This window comes from Camelina sativa, chromosome 1, assembly GCF_000633955.1.
Source record: "Camelina sativa cultivar DH55 chromosome 1, Cs, whole genome shotgun sequence".
NCBI classification, from domain to species: domain Eukaryota; kingdom Viridiplantae; phylum Streptophyta; class Magnoliopsida; order Brassicales; family Brassicaceae; genus Camelina; species Camelina sativa.
The window spans coordinates 16,718,458-16,733,704 of NC_025685.1; the positions used below are offsets into that span (position 1 = coordinate 16,718,458).

Below are 15,247 nucleotides of genomic sequence, written 5' to 3' on the forward strand. Positions count from 1 at the left end.
GAAAAGATTATAGCGATAGAGAAATTTAATACAACTTAATATAGAATTTACAGTTGCATATATTTATCGTAATTTTTCGTTAAAAAATATTTTAATATTTAAAAATAATAATAACAATCTGAATAAATGCGAACAACAGTTGTGACTTTTCATAGTACTTTTTTGTTTTATTTTGTTTTTAAGAGTTGTGTATTTTAATTTTAATTTTAATTTTTCATTGATACAGTTTCACTCATTATTAATTAAATTTTAATTATAATTATTTAATAGAAAATTACATTTACTCATGACAATCATTAGTTCAATATTCTCAGTTAGAATCATTTTGTCATAAAGATTTTTTGAATTGTAGTTCTTTAGCATAATTCTTTATAAAAAGATCTTATATTTATAATATTTTAAACAATATGTTTTGCAAGGTTGCATATATTCTATATAATATATCTTTTATAAATTTTTATTTTAATGGTTGTGTTTTTAGTAACAATTTATGTTTAGTATTTATTATTTATATATTCAAATTATTCTATTATATTCAAATAATTTATTTAGTATAATTTTAATTTTTTTTTTTTTTTTTCTAAAATGCTTCCTAATGAGAAAAAAAAAAGTAAATTAAAGCCAAAACCAAACTGAATCCAACGGCCGTGAGCGACGCAACAATGATTGTCACCGGAGCTTGCGACTTCTCTTCATCACTCTCCATCGCCTCTTCCTCCTCCTCCTCCGCGATCGCCGTCTCACCCTTCAACGTTTCATCTCTCTCCTCTAACCCCAAATTCATCAATTCCAGCTCAACTCTCTTCCGTTCCCTTTCCTTCTCCCTTATCCACCACCGCAGCAGCTACTCACGCCGCTCCCTCCGCCGCCTCTCCTCCTCTCATACAATTCACAGGGACAAAACCCATTTCTTCTCCAAGTCTTCTCCGCGGACTCCACCACTTTCCACGGCTAATTCCACAGCTCAACGAACCGGGACTTTCGTCGAACACCTTACAGGCATTACAGAATCGGAAGAAAGAAGCAATGAAGCCAACGATTTCGGTGATGTGGAGTCTGCCAGGAACGACATTAGGAACGTTGCGACTCGTAGAGTGGAAACGGAGTTTGAAGTGAGAGAATTAGAAGAGTTGCCGGAGGAGTGGCGACGGTCTAAGCTTGCTTGGCTGTGTAAAGAGGTTCCATCGCATAAAGCCGTAACGCTTGTGAGGCTCTTGAATGCTCAGAAGAAATGGGTTCGTCAAGAAGATGCTACTTACATCGCTGTTCATTGTATGCGTATTCGTGAGAACGAAACTGGATTCAGGGTAACAAATCATCACACTTTAGAAGATTATCAATGGATTTTGGTTGATTTGTGTTTTAAAGTTTTCATCTTTTAGGTGTATAGATGGATGACACAGCAGAATTGGTACAGGTTTGATTTTGGGTTAGCCACCAAGTTAGCTGATTTCTTAGGGAAAGAACGAAAATTTACGAAATGCCGAGAAGTGTTCGACGATATTTTGAATCAAGGGCGTGTTCCAAGAGAGTCTACATTTCATATTCTTGTAGTTGCATATCTAAGTAGCTCAGTAGAAGGCTGTCTTGAAGAAGCGTGTAGCGTTTACAACAGAATGATTCAGCTAGGAGGGTACCAACCGCGTCTTAGTCTTCATAATTCTTTGTTTAGAGCTCTATTGAGCAAACAAGGAGGAGGGTCTTTGAATGATCACCTTAAGCAAGCTGAGTTTATCTTCCACAATGTTGTGACAACTGGGCTTGAGGTTCAGAAGGATATCTATAGTGGATTAATCTGGCTGCATAGTTGTCAAGACAAAGTTGACAAAGATAGGATTAACTCTCTAAGAGAAGAGATGAAGAAGGCGGGGTTTCAGGAAAGTAAAGAAGTTGTGGTCTCGTTACTGAGAGCATATGCGAAAGAGGGAGGTGTGGAAGAAGTTGAGAGGACATGGCTTGAATTGCTTAATCTTGATTGTGGTATACCTTCTCAAGCGTTTGTGTACAAAATGGAAGCTTATGCAAAAGTTGGCGATTTTGCAAAAGCTGTGGAGATATTTAGGGAGATGGAGAAGCATCTAGGTGGTGCAACTGTTACTGGATACCACAAAATCATTGAGGTTCTATGTAAGTTCCAGCAAGTGGAATATGCAGAATCGCTCTTGAAAGAGTTTGTAGAAAGCGGGAAGAAGCCGCTTTTACCGTCATACATCGAGATAGCCTTAATGTACTTCGATTTAGGTTTAAATGAAAAGTTGGAGATGGCTTTTGCTGAGTGCTTGGGGAAGTGTCAACCTAGCCAGACCGTATATAACTTATACTTGGATTCACTGGTTAAGATCGGTAACCTTGAGAAAGCAGGGGATGTCTTTGATGAAATGAAGAACAACGGGACTATCAATGTGAATGCTAGATCATGCAACACCCTTTTAAAGGGATACCTAGATTCTGGTAAACAAGTGCGGGCAGAGAGAGTTTATGATCTGATGAGATTGAAGAAATACGAAATCAAACCACCGCTCATGGAAAAGCTTGATTACATCCTGAGCTTGAAGAAAAAAGAGGTGAAGAGACGGTTGAGCATGAAGCTAAGCAAAGAGCAACGTGAGGTATTGGTAGGTTTGCTGTTAGGTGGCTTGCAAATCGAATCAGACAAAGAGAAGAAGAGCCACATGATCAAATTTGAATTCAGAGAGAATTCTCAGGCTCATCTGGTTCTGAAACAACACATACATGACCAGTTCCGCGAGTGGTTGCATCCTTTGAGCGATTTTCAGGAGGATATTATACCGTTCGAGTTCTACTCCATTTCCCATTCATTCTTTGGGTTTTACGCTGATCATTTCTGGCCAAAGGGTCAGCCAGAGATTCCAAAACTGATTCACCGGTGGCTCTCACCACACTCACTTGCTTACTGGTACATGTACAGCGGCTTTAGAACATCGCAAGGTGACATTATCTTGAGATTGAAGGGAAGTCTAGAAGGTGTTGAGAAGGTAGTAAAGGCTCTGAGAGGCAAATCTATGGAGTGTCGGGTTAAGAAGAAAGGAAAAGTCTTCTGGATCGGACTACAAGGAACAAACTCAGCTTTGTTCTGGAAACTAATAGAGCCTCACATATTGGAGGACTTGAAAGATCATTTGAAACCTGCTTCTGAATCAATGGGCAATGTTGGGGAAGCAGAAGAACAAAGCATCAACATTGAATCAAGCTCTTTATCAGAGTGACGATTGTTTCCATTCATTAGAAGCACATATCAGATAAAAACTCAAAACTAAATGGGGTTTGATATTATTATCGTTGAATGTAGGAAGTTAGTAAGGTAGATTCAGTCAAACCACGTCCATCATAAACTCTTCCCTGCAATGTGTCTTATATAACCAAAATTTCTATAAAGAAGATAATATTTGGCCGATGTATAATCAAAATTTCTATAAAGAAGATAATACTTTATAGATAATATTGATTTAAATATCATTATTAATTATTTTGATTATTTCATTCAATCATTAATTTTGGTGCTAATGAACGAGGTGACTTAATTTGGAAAATAATTTCTTACACTAAAAGATTATGTTACCGAATAATAAAATAAGAATTAGCAAAAATGTTTTCGTGCTCTCTTCACCTTTCTTTCTGTGCTCTCAGTTTCATAATTTCCCATAGTAAATCGTGTCTCAAGCATAGCAAAAATTTTAGATGATGGAAATTTTATAGAATTATTCATGGAAAACTCATAAGATTCACAAAGATGGATATGATGGTGATACAATACGTGGTTTCCCTGATCTTAAACTTGATTTCTCCTTCTCTTGGTATCGGGTTGCTTGGATGTGCAAAATTGTATTGCATTGTGCACAAGAAATGACAAACATGATGTTTTGGAAATAAGTTTCCATCCTGAAATGATAAACATCCTAGGCTTATTAAGGTGTTGCAACCATTTACAAACATGTCAAAGATAGTGAGGATCCCACTGCATTGACATTAAGTTTTTTTTTCTGCGCATTGACATTAAGTTTTGGTAAGCTAATTAGCCTAATTTTGATTATGCTTTTGTTTTTCTTCTATATATCTCCACATTATCTGATGATATGGAAAAAAAGCTGTGTCTTTTTAAGTTCAAATTTCTTTGATCTTCCAAGTCTGATAACATATGGAAAACATTCATTTTTCATTGTTCCTGTCACAATGATGAGAATACAATTTAATGATTTGAACTTGTAAACCCACAATATGATTTTTATTGTTTATAAATTTGACTAATAATTTTATGTGTTTAATTTTTTAGTGTAATCTTGCAAAAGCAAATCTCTCATATGTTTTCTAAACCCTAAGATCTCACTGCCTCACTGTCTCACTGCCTCACTCTTGATTTGTTTCTCCTGACAGAACAATGGCGGATCTTGTCTCTCCGGCATGTATCGAGAGGACTACCCAGATGTTGGTAGTGTGGTGATGATTCAAATCGATACTGTTTAAATTCATATTTTCTCAAGCAGCCTAACTTTACAAAAATATCCAAAATTTTGTGCATTCAATTTCAAACAAACTCCACTTCATGTTTTTTTATCTCCTCTATAACATATTTGTAATCTTCATCTTCATTTTTCGTAAATCTATAAGTAGCACAAAACCTATGAAATCATTAACTCTATAGAACCATAATATCTTACAAAAATGAAAGTAAAACACTAATGTCGAACAATAACTTAATCTAAAATTAATCCTTGGTTAAAACAAAAATAAAGTAACCTATATCAAGTAATAGTTTGAGATAAAATCATGCAAAATATTAGTTAGCTAGACATAACATATGATTTATTATTTTTAAATGATTTTCAAATCACTAGTTCAATAATATTAGATATCATTAAACATTTTATAATTCATAATTAAATAACATAAGATTTATTATTTTTACACAAATTACTTAAAATGTTTGATTGAGAACATTCCCTTTAATATTCAATAACTAATATTATTTAAACTCATTATTAATTAATTAATATTCATGCTAAATAAATTAAAAGAAATTGATACATGTCACAATCTAACTGACTAATGTCACATGTAAACATATGTAAATATATATTTTTACCTTGCACCACCCAATATAAGTCACATGTAAACATATGTAAATATATATTACATTTTACAATTATGAACAAGATTTAGTGAACGGCTTTTGTGCAGACATGGATTTGTATTTTTAAAAAGTGACATAGGAAAATGGGTATTTTTGAAAAGACCTTATATTTGAATTGTTGGTGAATTTGAAGTTATAATTTAACAATTGTTAACAGGTGTTACAAAATTATTAAAGATATTAATTAAATGTTAATCTTAGGTGTTTAAATAAATATATACATAACTAAAATATCTCATAAAAACAATAAAAATAATATAAATAACTTAAATAATTAAAAATATCAATAATAAAAATGAAATATTTATTGTGTAGTGGCCATAGTGGGATAATCACCAACTATCCACTGTTATAGTATATGGAATGTACCTGAAGTGACAAGTATCAAAATTAATTATTAATATTTTGTTTTTTTGGCAGCAAGTAATAAATGTATATATTTTTTACGTTATTAATTCATATTTTTTTTACGTTATTAATTCATATATTTTGGCAGCAAGTAATAAATATATAAAACGGATATAAAAAATAAATAAATAGAGACAAAATTAGTTGAAGGAAGCAAGTGGGTCATAGGGTTTCCTTCTCGTTCTGTGTGTCGTTTTGATTTCTGCGTTGAGAGTTAATAAAGAGTTGAGACAAGTCTGCATCTACAGTCTTTTTAGAGACGGAAGCCACACTGAGAGAAGAAGAGAGAATACACAACGTTCTTTGTCTCTTCCTCCGATTCTTTCTCTCTTTGTCGAGTCTCTGTTTCGGTTTCAAGAAAGCAAGAACAAGAAATGGGTCGGTCAAAGTGTTTCATGGACATTAGCATTGGAGGTGAGCTTGAAGGAAGGATTGTTATCGAGCTTTACGATGACGTTGTCCCCAAAACCGCTGAGAATTTTCGATTGCTTTGTACCGGAGAAAAGGGTATTGGTCCAAACACTGGTGTCCCTCTCCATTACAAGGTTCTCTCTCTCTCTTTCTCTCTATGTGTATATATGCTCTCTTATGTATCTGTTTTGCTTTGGGTTTATGAAATGTTAGAAATGGGTATTTATTGTTTTTGTGATTTAGGGTTTGAGGTTTTGATGAGTCATTCTTCTTTGGGGTTATGAAAGATCAATACTTTGTTATAATTGAGATTAGTTGGTAGTTTGTGAATGAAAGATCAAAACTTTAGGATGAATTTGTACTATAGAGACGTTTCTGGATGCTTATGATTTGGGTTTTTAATGAGTCTTTGCTTGAATCTCTCCGTAAGTTCTTTAGTATTGCAATTAGGTTACTGTTATTGGCATTGTCTGAAGTAAAGATCAAAACTTTGAGGATGCAATTGTACTATAGAATGGTCCTGAACTCTTATGACTAATGGTATTTGGTATATTCACTTTCAGGGGAATAGATTTCATCGTGTTATCAAGGGGTTTATGATTCAAGGTGGGGACATATCAGCAAATGATGGTACTGGTGGTGAATCTATCTATGGGTTGAAGTTTGAAGATGAGAACTTTGAACTGAAACATGAGAGGAAAGGGATGCTTTCTATGGCTAACTCTGGTCCCAACACTAATGGCTCTCAGTTTTTCATCACAACCACTCGGACTTCTCATTTAGATGGGAAACATGTTGTGTTTGGAAGGGTTACTAAAGGAATGGGAGTTGTTCGGTCAATTGAGCATGTTACCATAGAGGAACAGTCTTGTCCTTCTCAGGATGTTGTGGTTCATGACTGTGGAGAAATCCCTGAGGGCGCAGATGATGGGATTTGTGACTTTTTCAAGGACGGTGATGTGTACCCTGACTGGCCTATTGATCTAAATGAAAGCCCAGCTGAGCTGTCCTGGTGGATGGAGACTGTTGATTTTGTCAAGGCTCGTGGAAATGAACATTTTAAGGTGCTCTTCCCAACGGTCCGAACTATTATGTTTTCTATGTTCAAGATTTTTTGTTTCTTTGAATCTGTGATCTGATATTGTCCTCACTTTACTCGCAGAAACAAGACTATAAGATGGCTCTAAGAAAGTACCGTAAGGCTTTACGCTATCTGGATATCTGCTGGGAGAAAGAGGGCATTGATGAAGGTTGTTCATCACTTTTTCTTTCTACATATTTTTCCATTTACTGTATTTCTCAGGGAATATTGATACTGTGCCTACTTCTCTACCTGTTGTCTTGCAGAGACGAGTACTGCCTTGCGCAAGACAAAGTCGCAGATCTTCACTAATAGTGCTGTAAGTTCATATTTCTTACCTTTTTGATAAGCTAAATTTCTTGTTACTATCTGATGTTGTATACTGCCTTGTTTTTGACATTGATATTGTTGAATCTGCTTACTTCTTGCGGATAAGCTTCACTGTCAATAGAATGATAGGTAGTTGGAAAAGGTAATGTAAACTAAAAGTGAAGTGTGCTACACTGTAGACCTGTCATTTTTGTTGGTTTGTGCTGTTTAATTATTTCTTGAGAAAAAGTTGGGTAAGTTGACATTTACATATGCAGGATTATAAGATAATATTCTTAGAGAATATGTTTGTGGGACATACACGATAATGATTTAATCATTGCTCATATGAAATATGGGTTTCAACTCTGTTTACATTGCCAATGTTTTCTCCATAGTCCAACTCAATTGCTTTGGGTTCCCTTTATAGCTGATGTTTAATTGTATGCCATATCATTGTATTGTCACTGGCTGTTGGTGCAGGCCTGCAAACTCAAATTTGGAGATGCTAAGGGAGCGTTGTTAGATACTGAATTTGCGATGCGTGATGAAGATAACAATGTTAAAGCATTGTTTCGACAAGGCCAGGTACATAAAAAGTTAATGTTCTACAGTTTTCAAGAACCTAGACCGAGGCATAACCACGAAAATTATTGATTTCTCGTGAGATGAAGATGGTTTCTGTTTCTTATCTGCTCTTTTTGGTAATGTTAGGCATACATGGCTCTAAATAATGTCGATGCTGCTGCTGAAAGCTTTGAGAAAGCTCTTCAATTCGAACCTAATGACGGTGAGTGATTCATTAAGGCGTCTATCATTATGGTTTGACTTGTTTGATTTGTCAATATTGATGTATGAGTACTGGAAGAGAAATCTAATTATAGCATTTTTGTACGCATATGATCGTGGGAGTTGATTTACAGCTGGTATCAAGAAAGAATATGCTGCAGTTATGAAAAAGGTTGGTATTCGTATAAACAACCCTCAAGAGTTTTTTTGCAGTGACTTAACTTCTTGCATAAAAGTCATTGAGCTGACGTTAATAACCACACATGTGCAGCTCGCCATTAGAGACAATGAAGAGAAAAAGCAGTACCGCAAAATGTTCGTATAGGGCTGCTCTGCTTCTTCATTTAGGGTAAGCCTAAATTAGTCAGTATTTAAGCGTATAACTGTCGCATTTCTTTGCAAGCAACCAAAAAAAGGGTTTCGTGAAAAATGAAGCTAGATGATGTTTTAGAATTCCATTGCCTGTCTAATTACGTTTGTCATCTAATCTCAGAATGCTGCACTTAGTAAAGCTTTATTTTAACTACACGAATGTGTATCTTAGTAACATAGTGTTACTGCTGATGTCTATGTAGGTATGGTCGGATAGTAAAGAAGAAGACTAACAAAAAGTGAAAAGGAGCATATAAAGAAACAACAAAAAATATTCAAAGATTTGGGAACTGTTTCTATTTCCCTTATTTTTAGTAAACATTTTTACTCCTTGCATCATGGCAAAGACCGATGCATAGTAATATCGACTGGGAAATTGTTTTTACCGAAAATACAGATTCAGCTACACAGTTAATGAAATTTTGAGTTACTGGTTAACTCTTTTCTTTTGCCTTTCCCCCCAATTTTTTGGGATAAATTGTTAATAATAACATCACTTAAAGTAAAAGTTGATTACAAGCCTTAGTGGAAAGGTTAAATGAGCATCCATGTCAATAAATTTTGTGAATAATGTTTTAGTTGGTGTTAGATGAGCATCCATTTTAGCACAATAGTTAAAGGGGCAAGAAAGATGTTGTTGATGTTCATGAAGAGTCTAGCAAGACGCAAATGGTGGATAAAGATGTAGATGGAAGATATGTATTGCTCTAATAAAAAACACAGTAGATGCAGTTACGGAACGTTTGTTTCGGATTCAGGAGATAGACAATATGATTCTGGAATGGCAAAGCTGAAGGAAAACATGGCAATAGTGATGGAAGCTTGCTCTCAAGTTTCCAGGCAATATAGGCTGACTGAAACAAATGTAACAAATGATGTCAACACCAGTTTGAATGAAACATATGTTGGGGATGGCCGGTGAAAAGGCCTACGAAGCACGGGGACGGCAGTTCCATGACGTCTCCGTCTCAGAAACGTTTCAGGTACGGGGACGGCGAAGAAACGGCATGGAAACGTCTCCGAGACGTTTCGCACACGGTGGGGATGGCAACAGTTTATGGGGACGGCAACGATTCTAGTCAAAAACGTTTCTGAAACGTTTCTATTGTAAAATAGGGAATTTAACTTTTTTTTCTTCCATTGTCCAAAAAAGAAAAGGAAAATTAACCTTTGTCTAATTAGGGTTTACAAATATCAATGCTCTATATATCTCATCTTTTTGCATTCTTACTTCATGTCGACTTCGTTCATCGCAAACCCAAACGTCTCTGTTTTTTTTATTTTTGGTGAAGACAAACTTCTCTGTTTAGCTCTGCAAAAGGTATGTCTCAACTCTCAAGCTTCTTAATAATGTAATATAATTCAAATCTTTGTTTATGTATTTTTTATACTCGTCTACGTAACTTTTTTATCAACTCGTTTATACGTTACGTAACTTACGTTTGTACGTTACGTAACTTAAGTTTATCAACTTGTTTTTCATAATATTTATATGTAGGTTGATTATTGATATGGCTACTCAAGAAAACAGTGTCGATATATTATAGTCATGTTTAATTATTATTTAATATATTATAGTCATGTTTTGTTTCACGAAAATTCTTTATAAGTGACTTTATTTATTTTATTTTATTAATCTATGGATATTTTTATATTTTATATATTATAAAACTGACATATCCTTGCCGTACCCGTACCTCTAAAATTTTATTTTTCCCGTTTCCCGTCCCCGTACCTGTCTCCCGTATCAGTACCCGTCTCAGTGCAGCATAGTGAAAAGGTATGGACTGTTTCCTTTCTCATATACGTGTTGTGTATTTGTTTTCTTCATATTCTATTTTAAATTTGCTATAGGGACTACAAATGTTTTGGTTGTCTACCTTAAAACAAATAAGAATTTTTTCAGGAATTAAATCTCTCTCAACTTATTGGCAGAACTGAAGCAGATTTATACTAAGTGTAGACCGACGATAATGCCAAATCACAGCGAGCGGGGAAACTATCGTCTCGGAGGACCACCAACTTGTCGACCTCTACCACCCTGACAACCACCACTGCGACCACCACCACCTTTTAGACTACATGATGGTGATACTGGTATTAGCTTCCTTCTCTGATCTCCTACTTTAATATGTATAATGAAAAGAAAACACATAAATTTTGATTAAAATGCTAGTTAAAAATAGTGTAGAATCCTTTTTATTGTTGATCCAAGTATATATAAAGACCGTTGATACGCAATGGGTGTAACTCCAGCCGAGGAGAAGCTAAAACACAGTTTATGCGCCAAGAGGCCAAGAGAGCCAACAAAAGCAAGAAGACAATCCAAAAACTGTTTGCCATCTTTAATTTTTTTTTTTATCTCTTTGTTTATTTTCTAAACTGTTGAATCTTATACTGTTATTAACCCCTTTGGGAATAGCTTAAATTCAACGAATGAACAAAAAAAATCAAATACAAATGAAACTAAACTTTTACTTTGGCCACTCATTTAGTCAACAAAAGACATAAACAAGATATTTGAATTTATGCAGTAGAATCCAAATTTATGAAAAAATTGGTGATAAATGAAAGAAAGATAAACTAAGTGCTTATGTTATAGTGATATGGGTCTATAATCCAATCCAACTCCAATGAGTTGGATTGATAAGAACCATAGATTGATCTAATTCATTAAGTAAAATGGTTAAATAATTTTATACATCAATCCATGAGATAATTTTGCAATCTACAGTGATCTATCTATACAAATCCACTAGTAGGTTATTGGTGCGCCAGGCGTTCCTCGAACCCTGGTCCCCACCCTTTAACAATATTCCCACAGGACAAGCTGTCACCAATTGATCTGCAATGTGGGAAGGTTGTTAAAGGGTGGGGACCAAGGTTCGAGGAACGTCTGGCGCACCAATAACTTACTGGTGGATTTGGATGAATAGTTCCTATCCACAGTGAGGGGTTAGGATCGATTCCCTGCAGGGCCAGCTTGGGGTCCGTTGGGGCGTCTAGCGGTAGGCTAGTGGGGTCCGCAGGACGGGTTGTCACACTATCTCACCGATGGTATTTATCCAAAATGGGCTACTTTTACCAAATCTATTCAGATTCCAGCAGATCCAAAGGCATCCTTGTTTGCTACATGTCAAGAAGCTGTCCGTAAAGATGTCGAGCGTGCTTTTGGAGTCTTGCAAGCTCGCTTCTCCATAGTCAAAAACCTGGCTCTTATCCATGATAAGAGAACAATTGGAAAGATAATGAGAGTGTGTATCATACTTCACAATATGATAGTAGAAGACGAAAAAGATGAGTACACGTAGTTTGATGAAGAATTCACACAAGTGGAAGCAAACAGAATTTCACAAGTGGACTCCACAAATTCAGCTGATATACCTTCAAATATCATCAATTTGATGACCATGCTGAGCAAGCGGAAGGAAATTCGTAATCAACAATTGAAAGATGATTTGGTTGAGAATATTTGGCAAAAGTTTGGCACAAATTAAGATTACAACTAATCTTTTTTCCCATTTGTGATTTCTACTTCTATTTTAATATGCATTTATGTTTTGTATGTTTAAAAGTTTATGAAATGCAATAATATTCCATTTTAATAAAATCTTAATTGTTTAAATATTTAAACTAATTGTTCTCCTTAAATTAATTATATTTTAAAAATAAATTTTTTTTCAAAAATAAGTACCCTAATAAGTGTAACATCCGCGGACCGAAATTCCGGTTTAGAGATTGCATCGGTCGATGCACTATGTGCATCTGTCGATGCACTGTGTGCATCTGTCGATGCACTATGTGCATCTGTCGATGCATGTTCGGTTTTCTCGGTCGAGTTTTAAGTTAAACGGTGCGTTTTGGGTAAAGGGAAAACCCTTAAACTCGAGTTTTGTCTCATTAGGCGTGGTTAGCCACTTTTGAGAGAAACAAGAGAGAGAGAAGAGTTTTTGGTGTTCTTGAGTGTTCTTGGGAGATTCTTGGAGTTTGAGGCTGTTCCTGTAGAGATCTGTAGTTGGGATCGTTGTAGGAGCATCCTAGGGGTGTTTTCTTCCTGTGATTGGGTCGGATTTCTTCTGTGGCAAAGGTAAATGCATGACCATGGCTTATCTAAACTAGAGATTCTCTGATCTGTTTGTTTATGTGTTGTTTGGCTTGTTAGAACGTTGTTTAGGTTCGTGTGAGGCTTTCTTGTGGCTTGGGATCGAGTCTTGTGGTTGCAGGAACGAAGATCCGATGAGAAGCTTTGAGGAAAACGATGCTCGGCATGTGCATCGGTCGATGCAATTTGTGCGTCGGTCGATGCAAGTGCAAGGACGGTGCAGATTGACCTAAGAGCATCGGTCGATGCCTTGTGGAGGCGTCGGTCGATACCTTGTGGAGGCGTCGGTCGATGCAATTAGGGTTTTCGCGTGATGTCGAGCATGCGTCGGTCGATGCAATGGGAGCATCGGTCGATGCAAGTGAACCTTGTATTGGTCGATGCATATCATGCGTCGGTCGATGCAGTCCCCAGTTGGTGTCGGTCGATGCAAGCTAGAGTCGGTCGATGCAGAGTCTGGTTTGTTTCTTGATTGTTGTTCGATGGTTAGAGATATCTCTATTGCTTGTGTGTATAGCGCATTAGATGGGAGAATTTTCTTACTGAGTGTTTATAAAATACTCATGCATTGCATTTTGTGTTTGTGGTGCAGGTAAAGGCAAAGTGTGATCGTGGAATCAAGGCAATGAAGAGGAGGATGTTCTAGGGACTCGATTGGATGTTGTCTGGCATTGCTAGATTGCTAGAGTTGGGTCATTAGAAACATTGCTAGGTTGTTGGTTCTATGTTTCATGTTGGTTGATTGTTAGATATTGTTATATGCTATAATTGTTGGAGTATTATTGGATATTTATTGGTATTGGTTATTTCCGTTGTTGGTTGTGGTTAGATGGCTAGTGGGTATAGGAAAACTAGTTGTATTATTATTTAATTATTTATTATTTTAAAAAAATGGGTCAGATCGTTTCAGTTTGGTATCAGAGCCCTTACGCTTCTAGGTTTGGGTTCTCTAGGTTTCTGTTGTGATGTTTAGGAATGCATGTCTTGATTGATTATGTGAGTTAGTCAATTGTGTGTGGCATGGAGTCCTAGAACATCCTCTTCGAGCATACAGTGTGATTCCACGGTGAGTTTATGTTTTTGTGCTATGATAATTGCGTGCTTAGCCTTCTGTTCATGGTAGTGTAGATGGTTAGTGAGACTACGGACCAGAGTGTGACAGCAGAGGGTGTTGGTGAGTCGTAGGGTGTCCAGGGGGATTCCATGAGTGTGGCCGGAGGGGGCGGTGTTGATGCTCCAGTTGATGGTGATGTTAGGGCCCCAGGTGTGGGAGTCCCAGTGGGTGGAGTCATGGGTGTCGACCTTGCGGGTTTGCTGACACAGTTGTTAGCGCGGTTACCAGCTGTGGTACCAGCTCAGGCACCAGTAGTGCCGCCAGTGGCGGCGGAGGTGCAGCAGGTTGTGGCTGCGGATGTAGGGGTTCATTCTCGTTATGTCAGCATGCTGAGAGAGATGAGCCGTATTTGGTACTGAGCGGTTCTTGGGAGGTACTGATCCTACTGTTGCAGATGCATGGAGGACGAGTGTGGAACGTAACTTCCATAATCTGAGATGTCCTGAGGAGTTTTGGGTGGACATTGGAGTCCACCATTTGACTGGTGATGCTCAGTTGTGGTGGAGTGATGTGGCTGCTAGGAGAGTGCAGAGGGAGATGTCTTAGGCTGACTTCGTCTTGGAGTTCAACCGCAAGTATTTCCCTAGAGAGGCACTAGATAGGTTGGAGGTGCAATTCCTTCAGCTAGCTCAGGGAACTCGGTCAGTGCGGGAGCTTGACTTGGAGTTCTGTCGACTTCTGAGGTATGGGGGTCGAGATATGAAGTCTAAGGAGGCTCAGAGCAGGATGTTTTTGAGGGCCTTACGTGATGATTTGAGCGTTCACTGTAGAGGGCAGAGTTATGATACGCGTGCCGAGCTGGTTGAGACTGCAGCAGGGATCGAGGAGGATATCCGGGCACAGTCAGTGGCGACTAGCCCAACAGTTCAGCCTGGTAAGGCTCAGCATCAGGGAGGTTCTAGCAAGGGCGGCAAGCCTGCGCAGGGAACTAAGAGGAGATGGGAGGCTACGCAGAGGCCAGGTGGGCCAAGTTGATTCAGGTGTGGGGGAAAGGATCACAAGATTGCTAGTTGTCCCAAGAGGAGTGCTCTGACGACAACAGCTCGTGTATGCTATTATTGCAGGGAGCCAGGGCACATCAAGCCCTTGTGTCCCAAGTTGCAGCCGGTAGCAGTGGCGGCGTTGCAGCAGGTAGCATGGATTGAGCAGACACTACGGGTTTACACGACTACAGAGACTGGTGGAACCAGTGCCGAGGCGATCACATGTATAATTTCTAGTACTCTGTCTTTGTGAATTCTTAGTAAGTTCAGATTTTTATGTTGTCCTGTGATAAAGCGTTAGGTTCTCAACACATGAGGTTTGCGTTAAGTCCCATGTTAGGTTTGATTCTGGAGCTACTCATAGCTTCATTACCCCAGAGTGTGCAGAGAGTGCGGGTATCATGGGGGATCCCGGAGAGCGTGCGGGGAGTGGTCAGAGTTGCTGGAGGCAAGTTTCTGAGAGTCATAGGTCGAGCGAGGGGTATCGATATTCAGATTGCAGGAGAGTTTTGGCCTGCAAATTTGCTTA

At 37.6% G+C, this 15,247-nt stretch overlaps 2 protein-coding genes and 1 long non-coding RNA gene across 4 annotated transcripts; all 3 read left to right on the forward strand.

Annotated features, from left to right (window-relative positions):
- On the forward strand, positions 611–3,419 carry LOC104792669 (pentatricopeptide repeat-containing protein At2g15820, chloroplastic-like). The gene is made up of 2 exons (XM_010518871.2): positions 611–1,307; positions 1,383–3,419. Exons 1-2 carry the CDS (start codon positions 663–665, stop codon positions 3,225–3,227), a joined length of 2,490 nt encoding a protein of 829 aa, XP_010517173.1. The 5' UTR covers positions 611–662; the 3' UTR covers positions 3,228–3,419.
- On the forward strand, positions 5,723–8,969 carry LOC104792677 (peptidyl-prolyl cis-trans isomerase CYP40-like). Its single transcript, XM_010518883.2, has 9 exons — positions 5,723–6,102; positions 6,532–7,032; positions 7,131–7,218; positions 7,316–7,368; positions 7,842–7,946; positions 8,073–8,148; positions 8,282–8,319; positions 8,419–8,496; positions 8,723–8,969. Exons 1-8 carry the CDS (start codon positions 5,932–5,934, stop codon positions 8,470–8,472), a joined length of 1,086 nt encoding a protein of 361 aa, XP_010517185.1. The 5' UTR covers positions 5,723–5,931; the 3' UTR covers positions 8,473–8,496; positions 8,723–8,969.
- LOC104792685 lies at positions 10,057–11,005 on the forward strand. 2 transcript variants are annotated; one of them, XR_769097.1, is made up of 3 exons: positions 10,057–10,299; positions 10,455–10,616; positions 10,711–11,005. It is a non-coding gene; the product is annotated as an uncharacterized LOC104792685 (long non-coding RNA). The 2 variants fall into 2 exon arrangements; XR_769095.1 differs by having other exon boundaries at positions 10,735–11,005.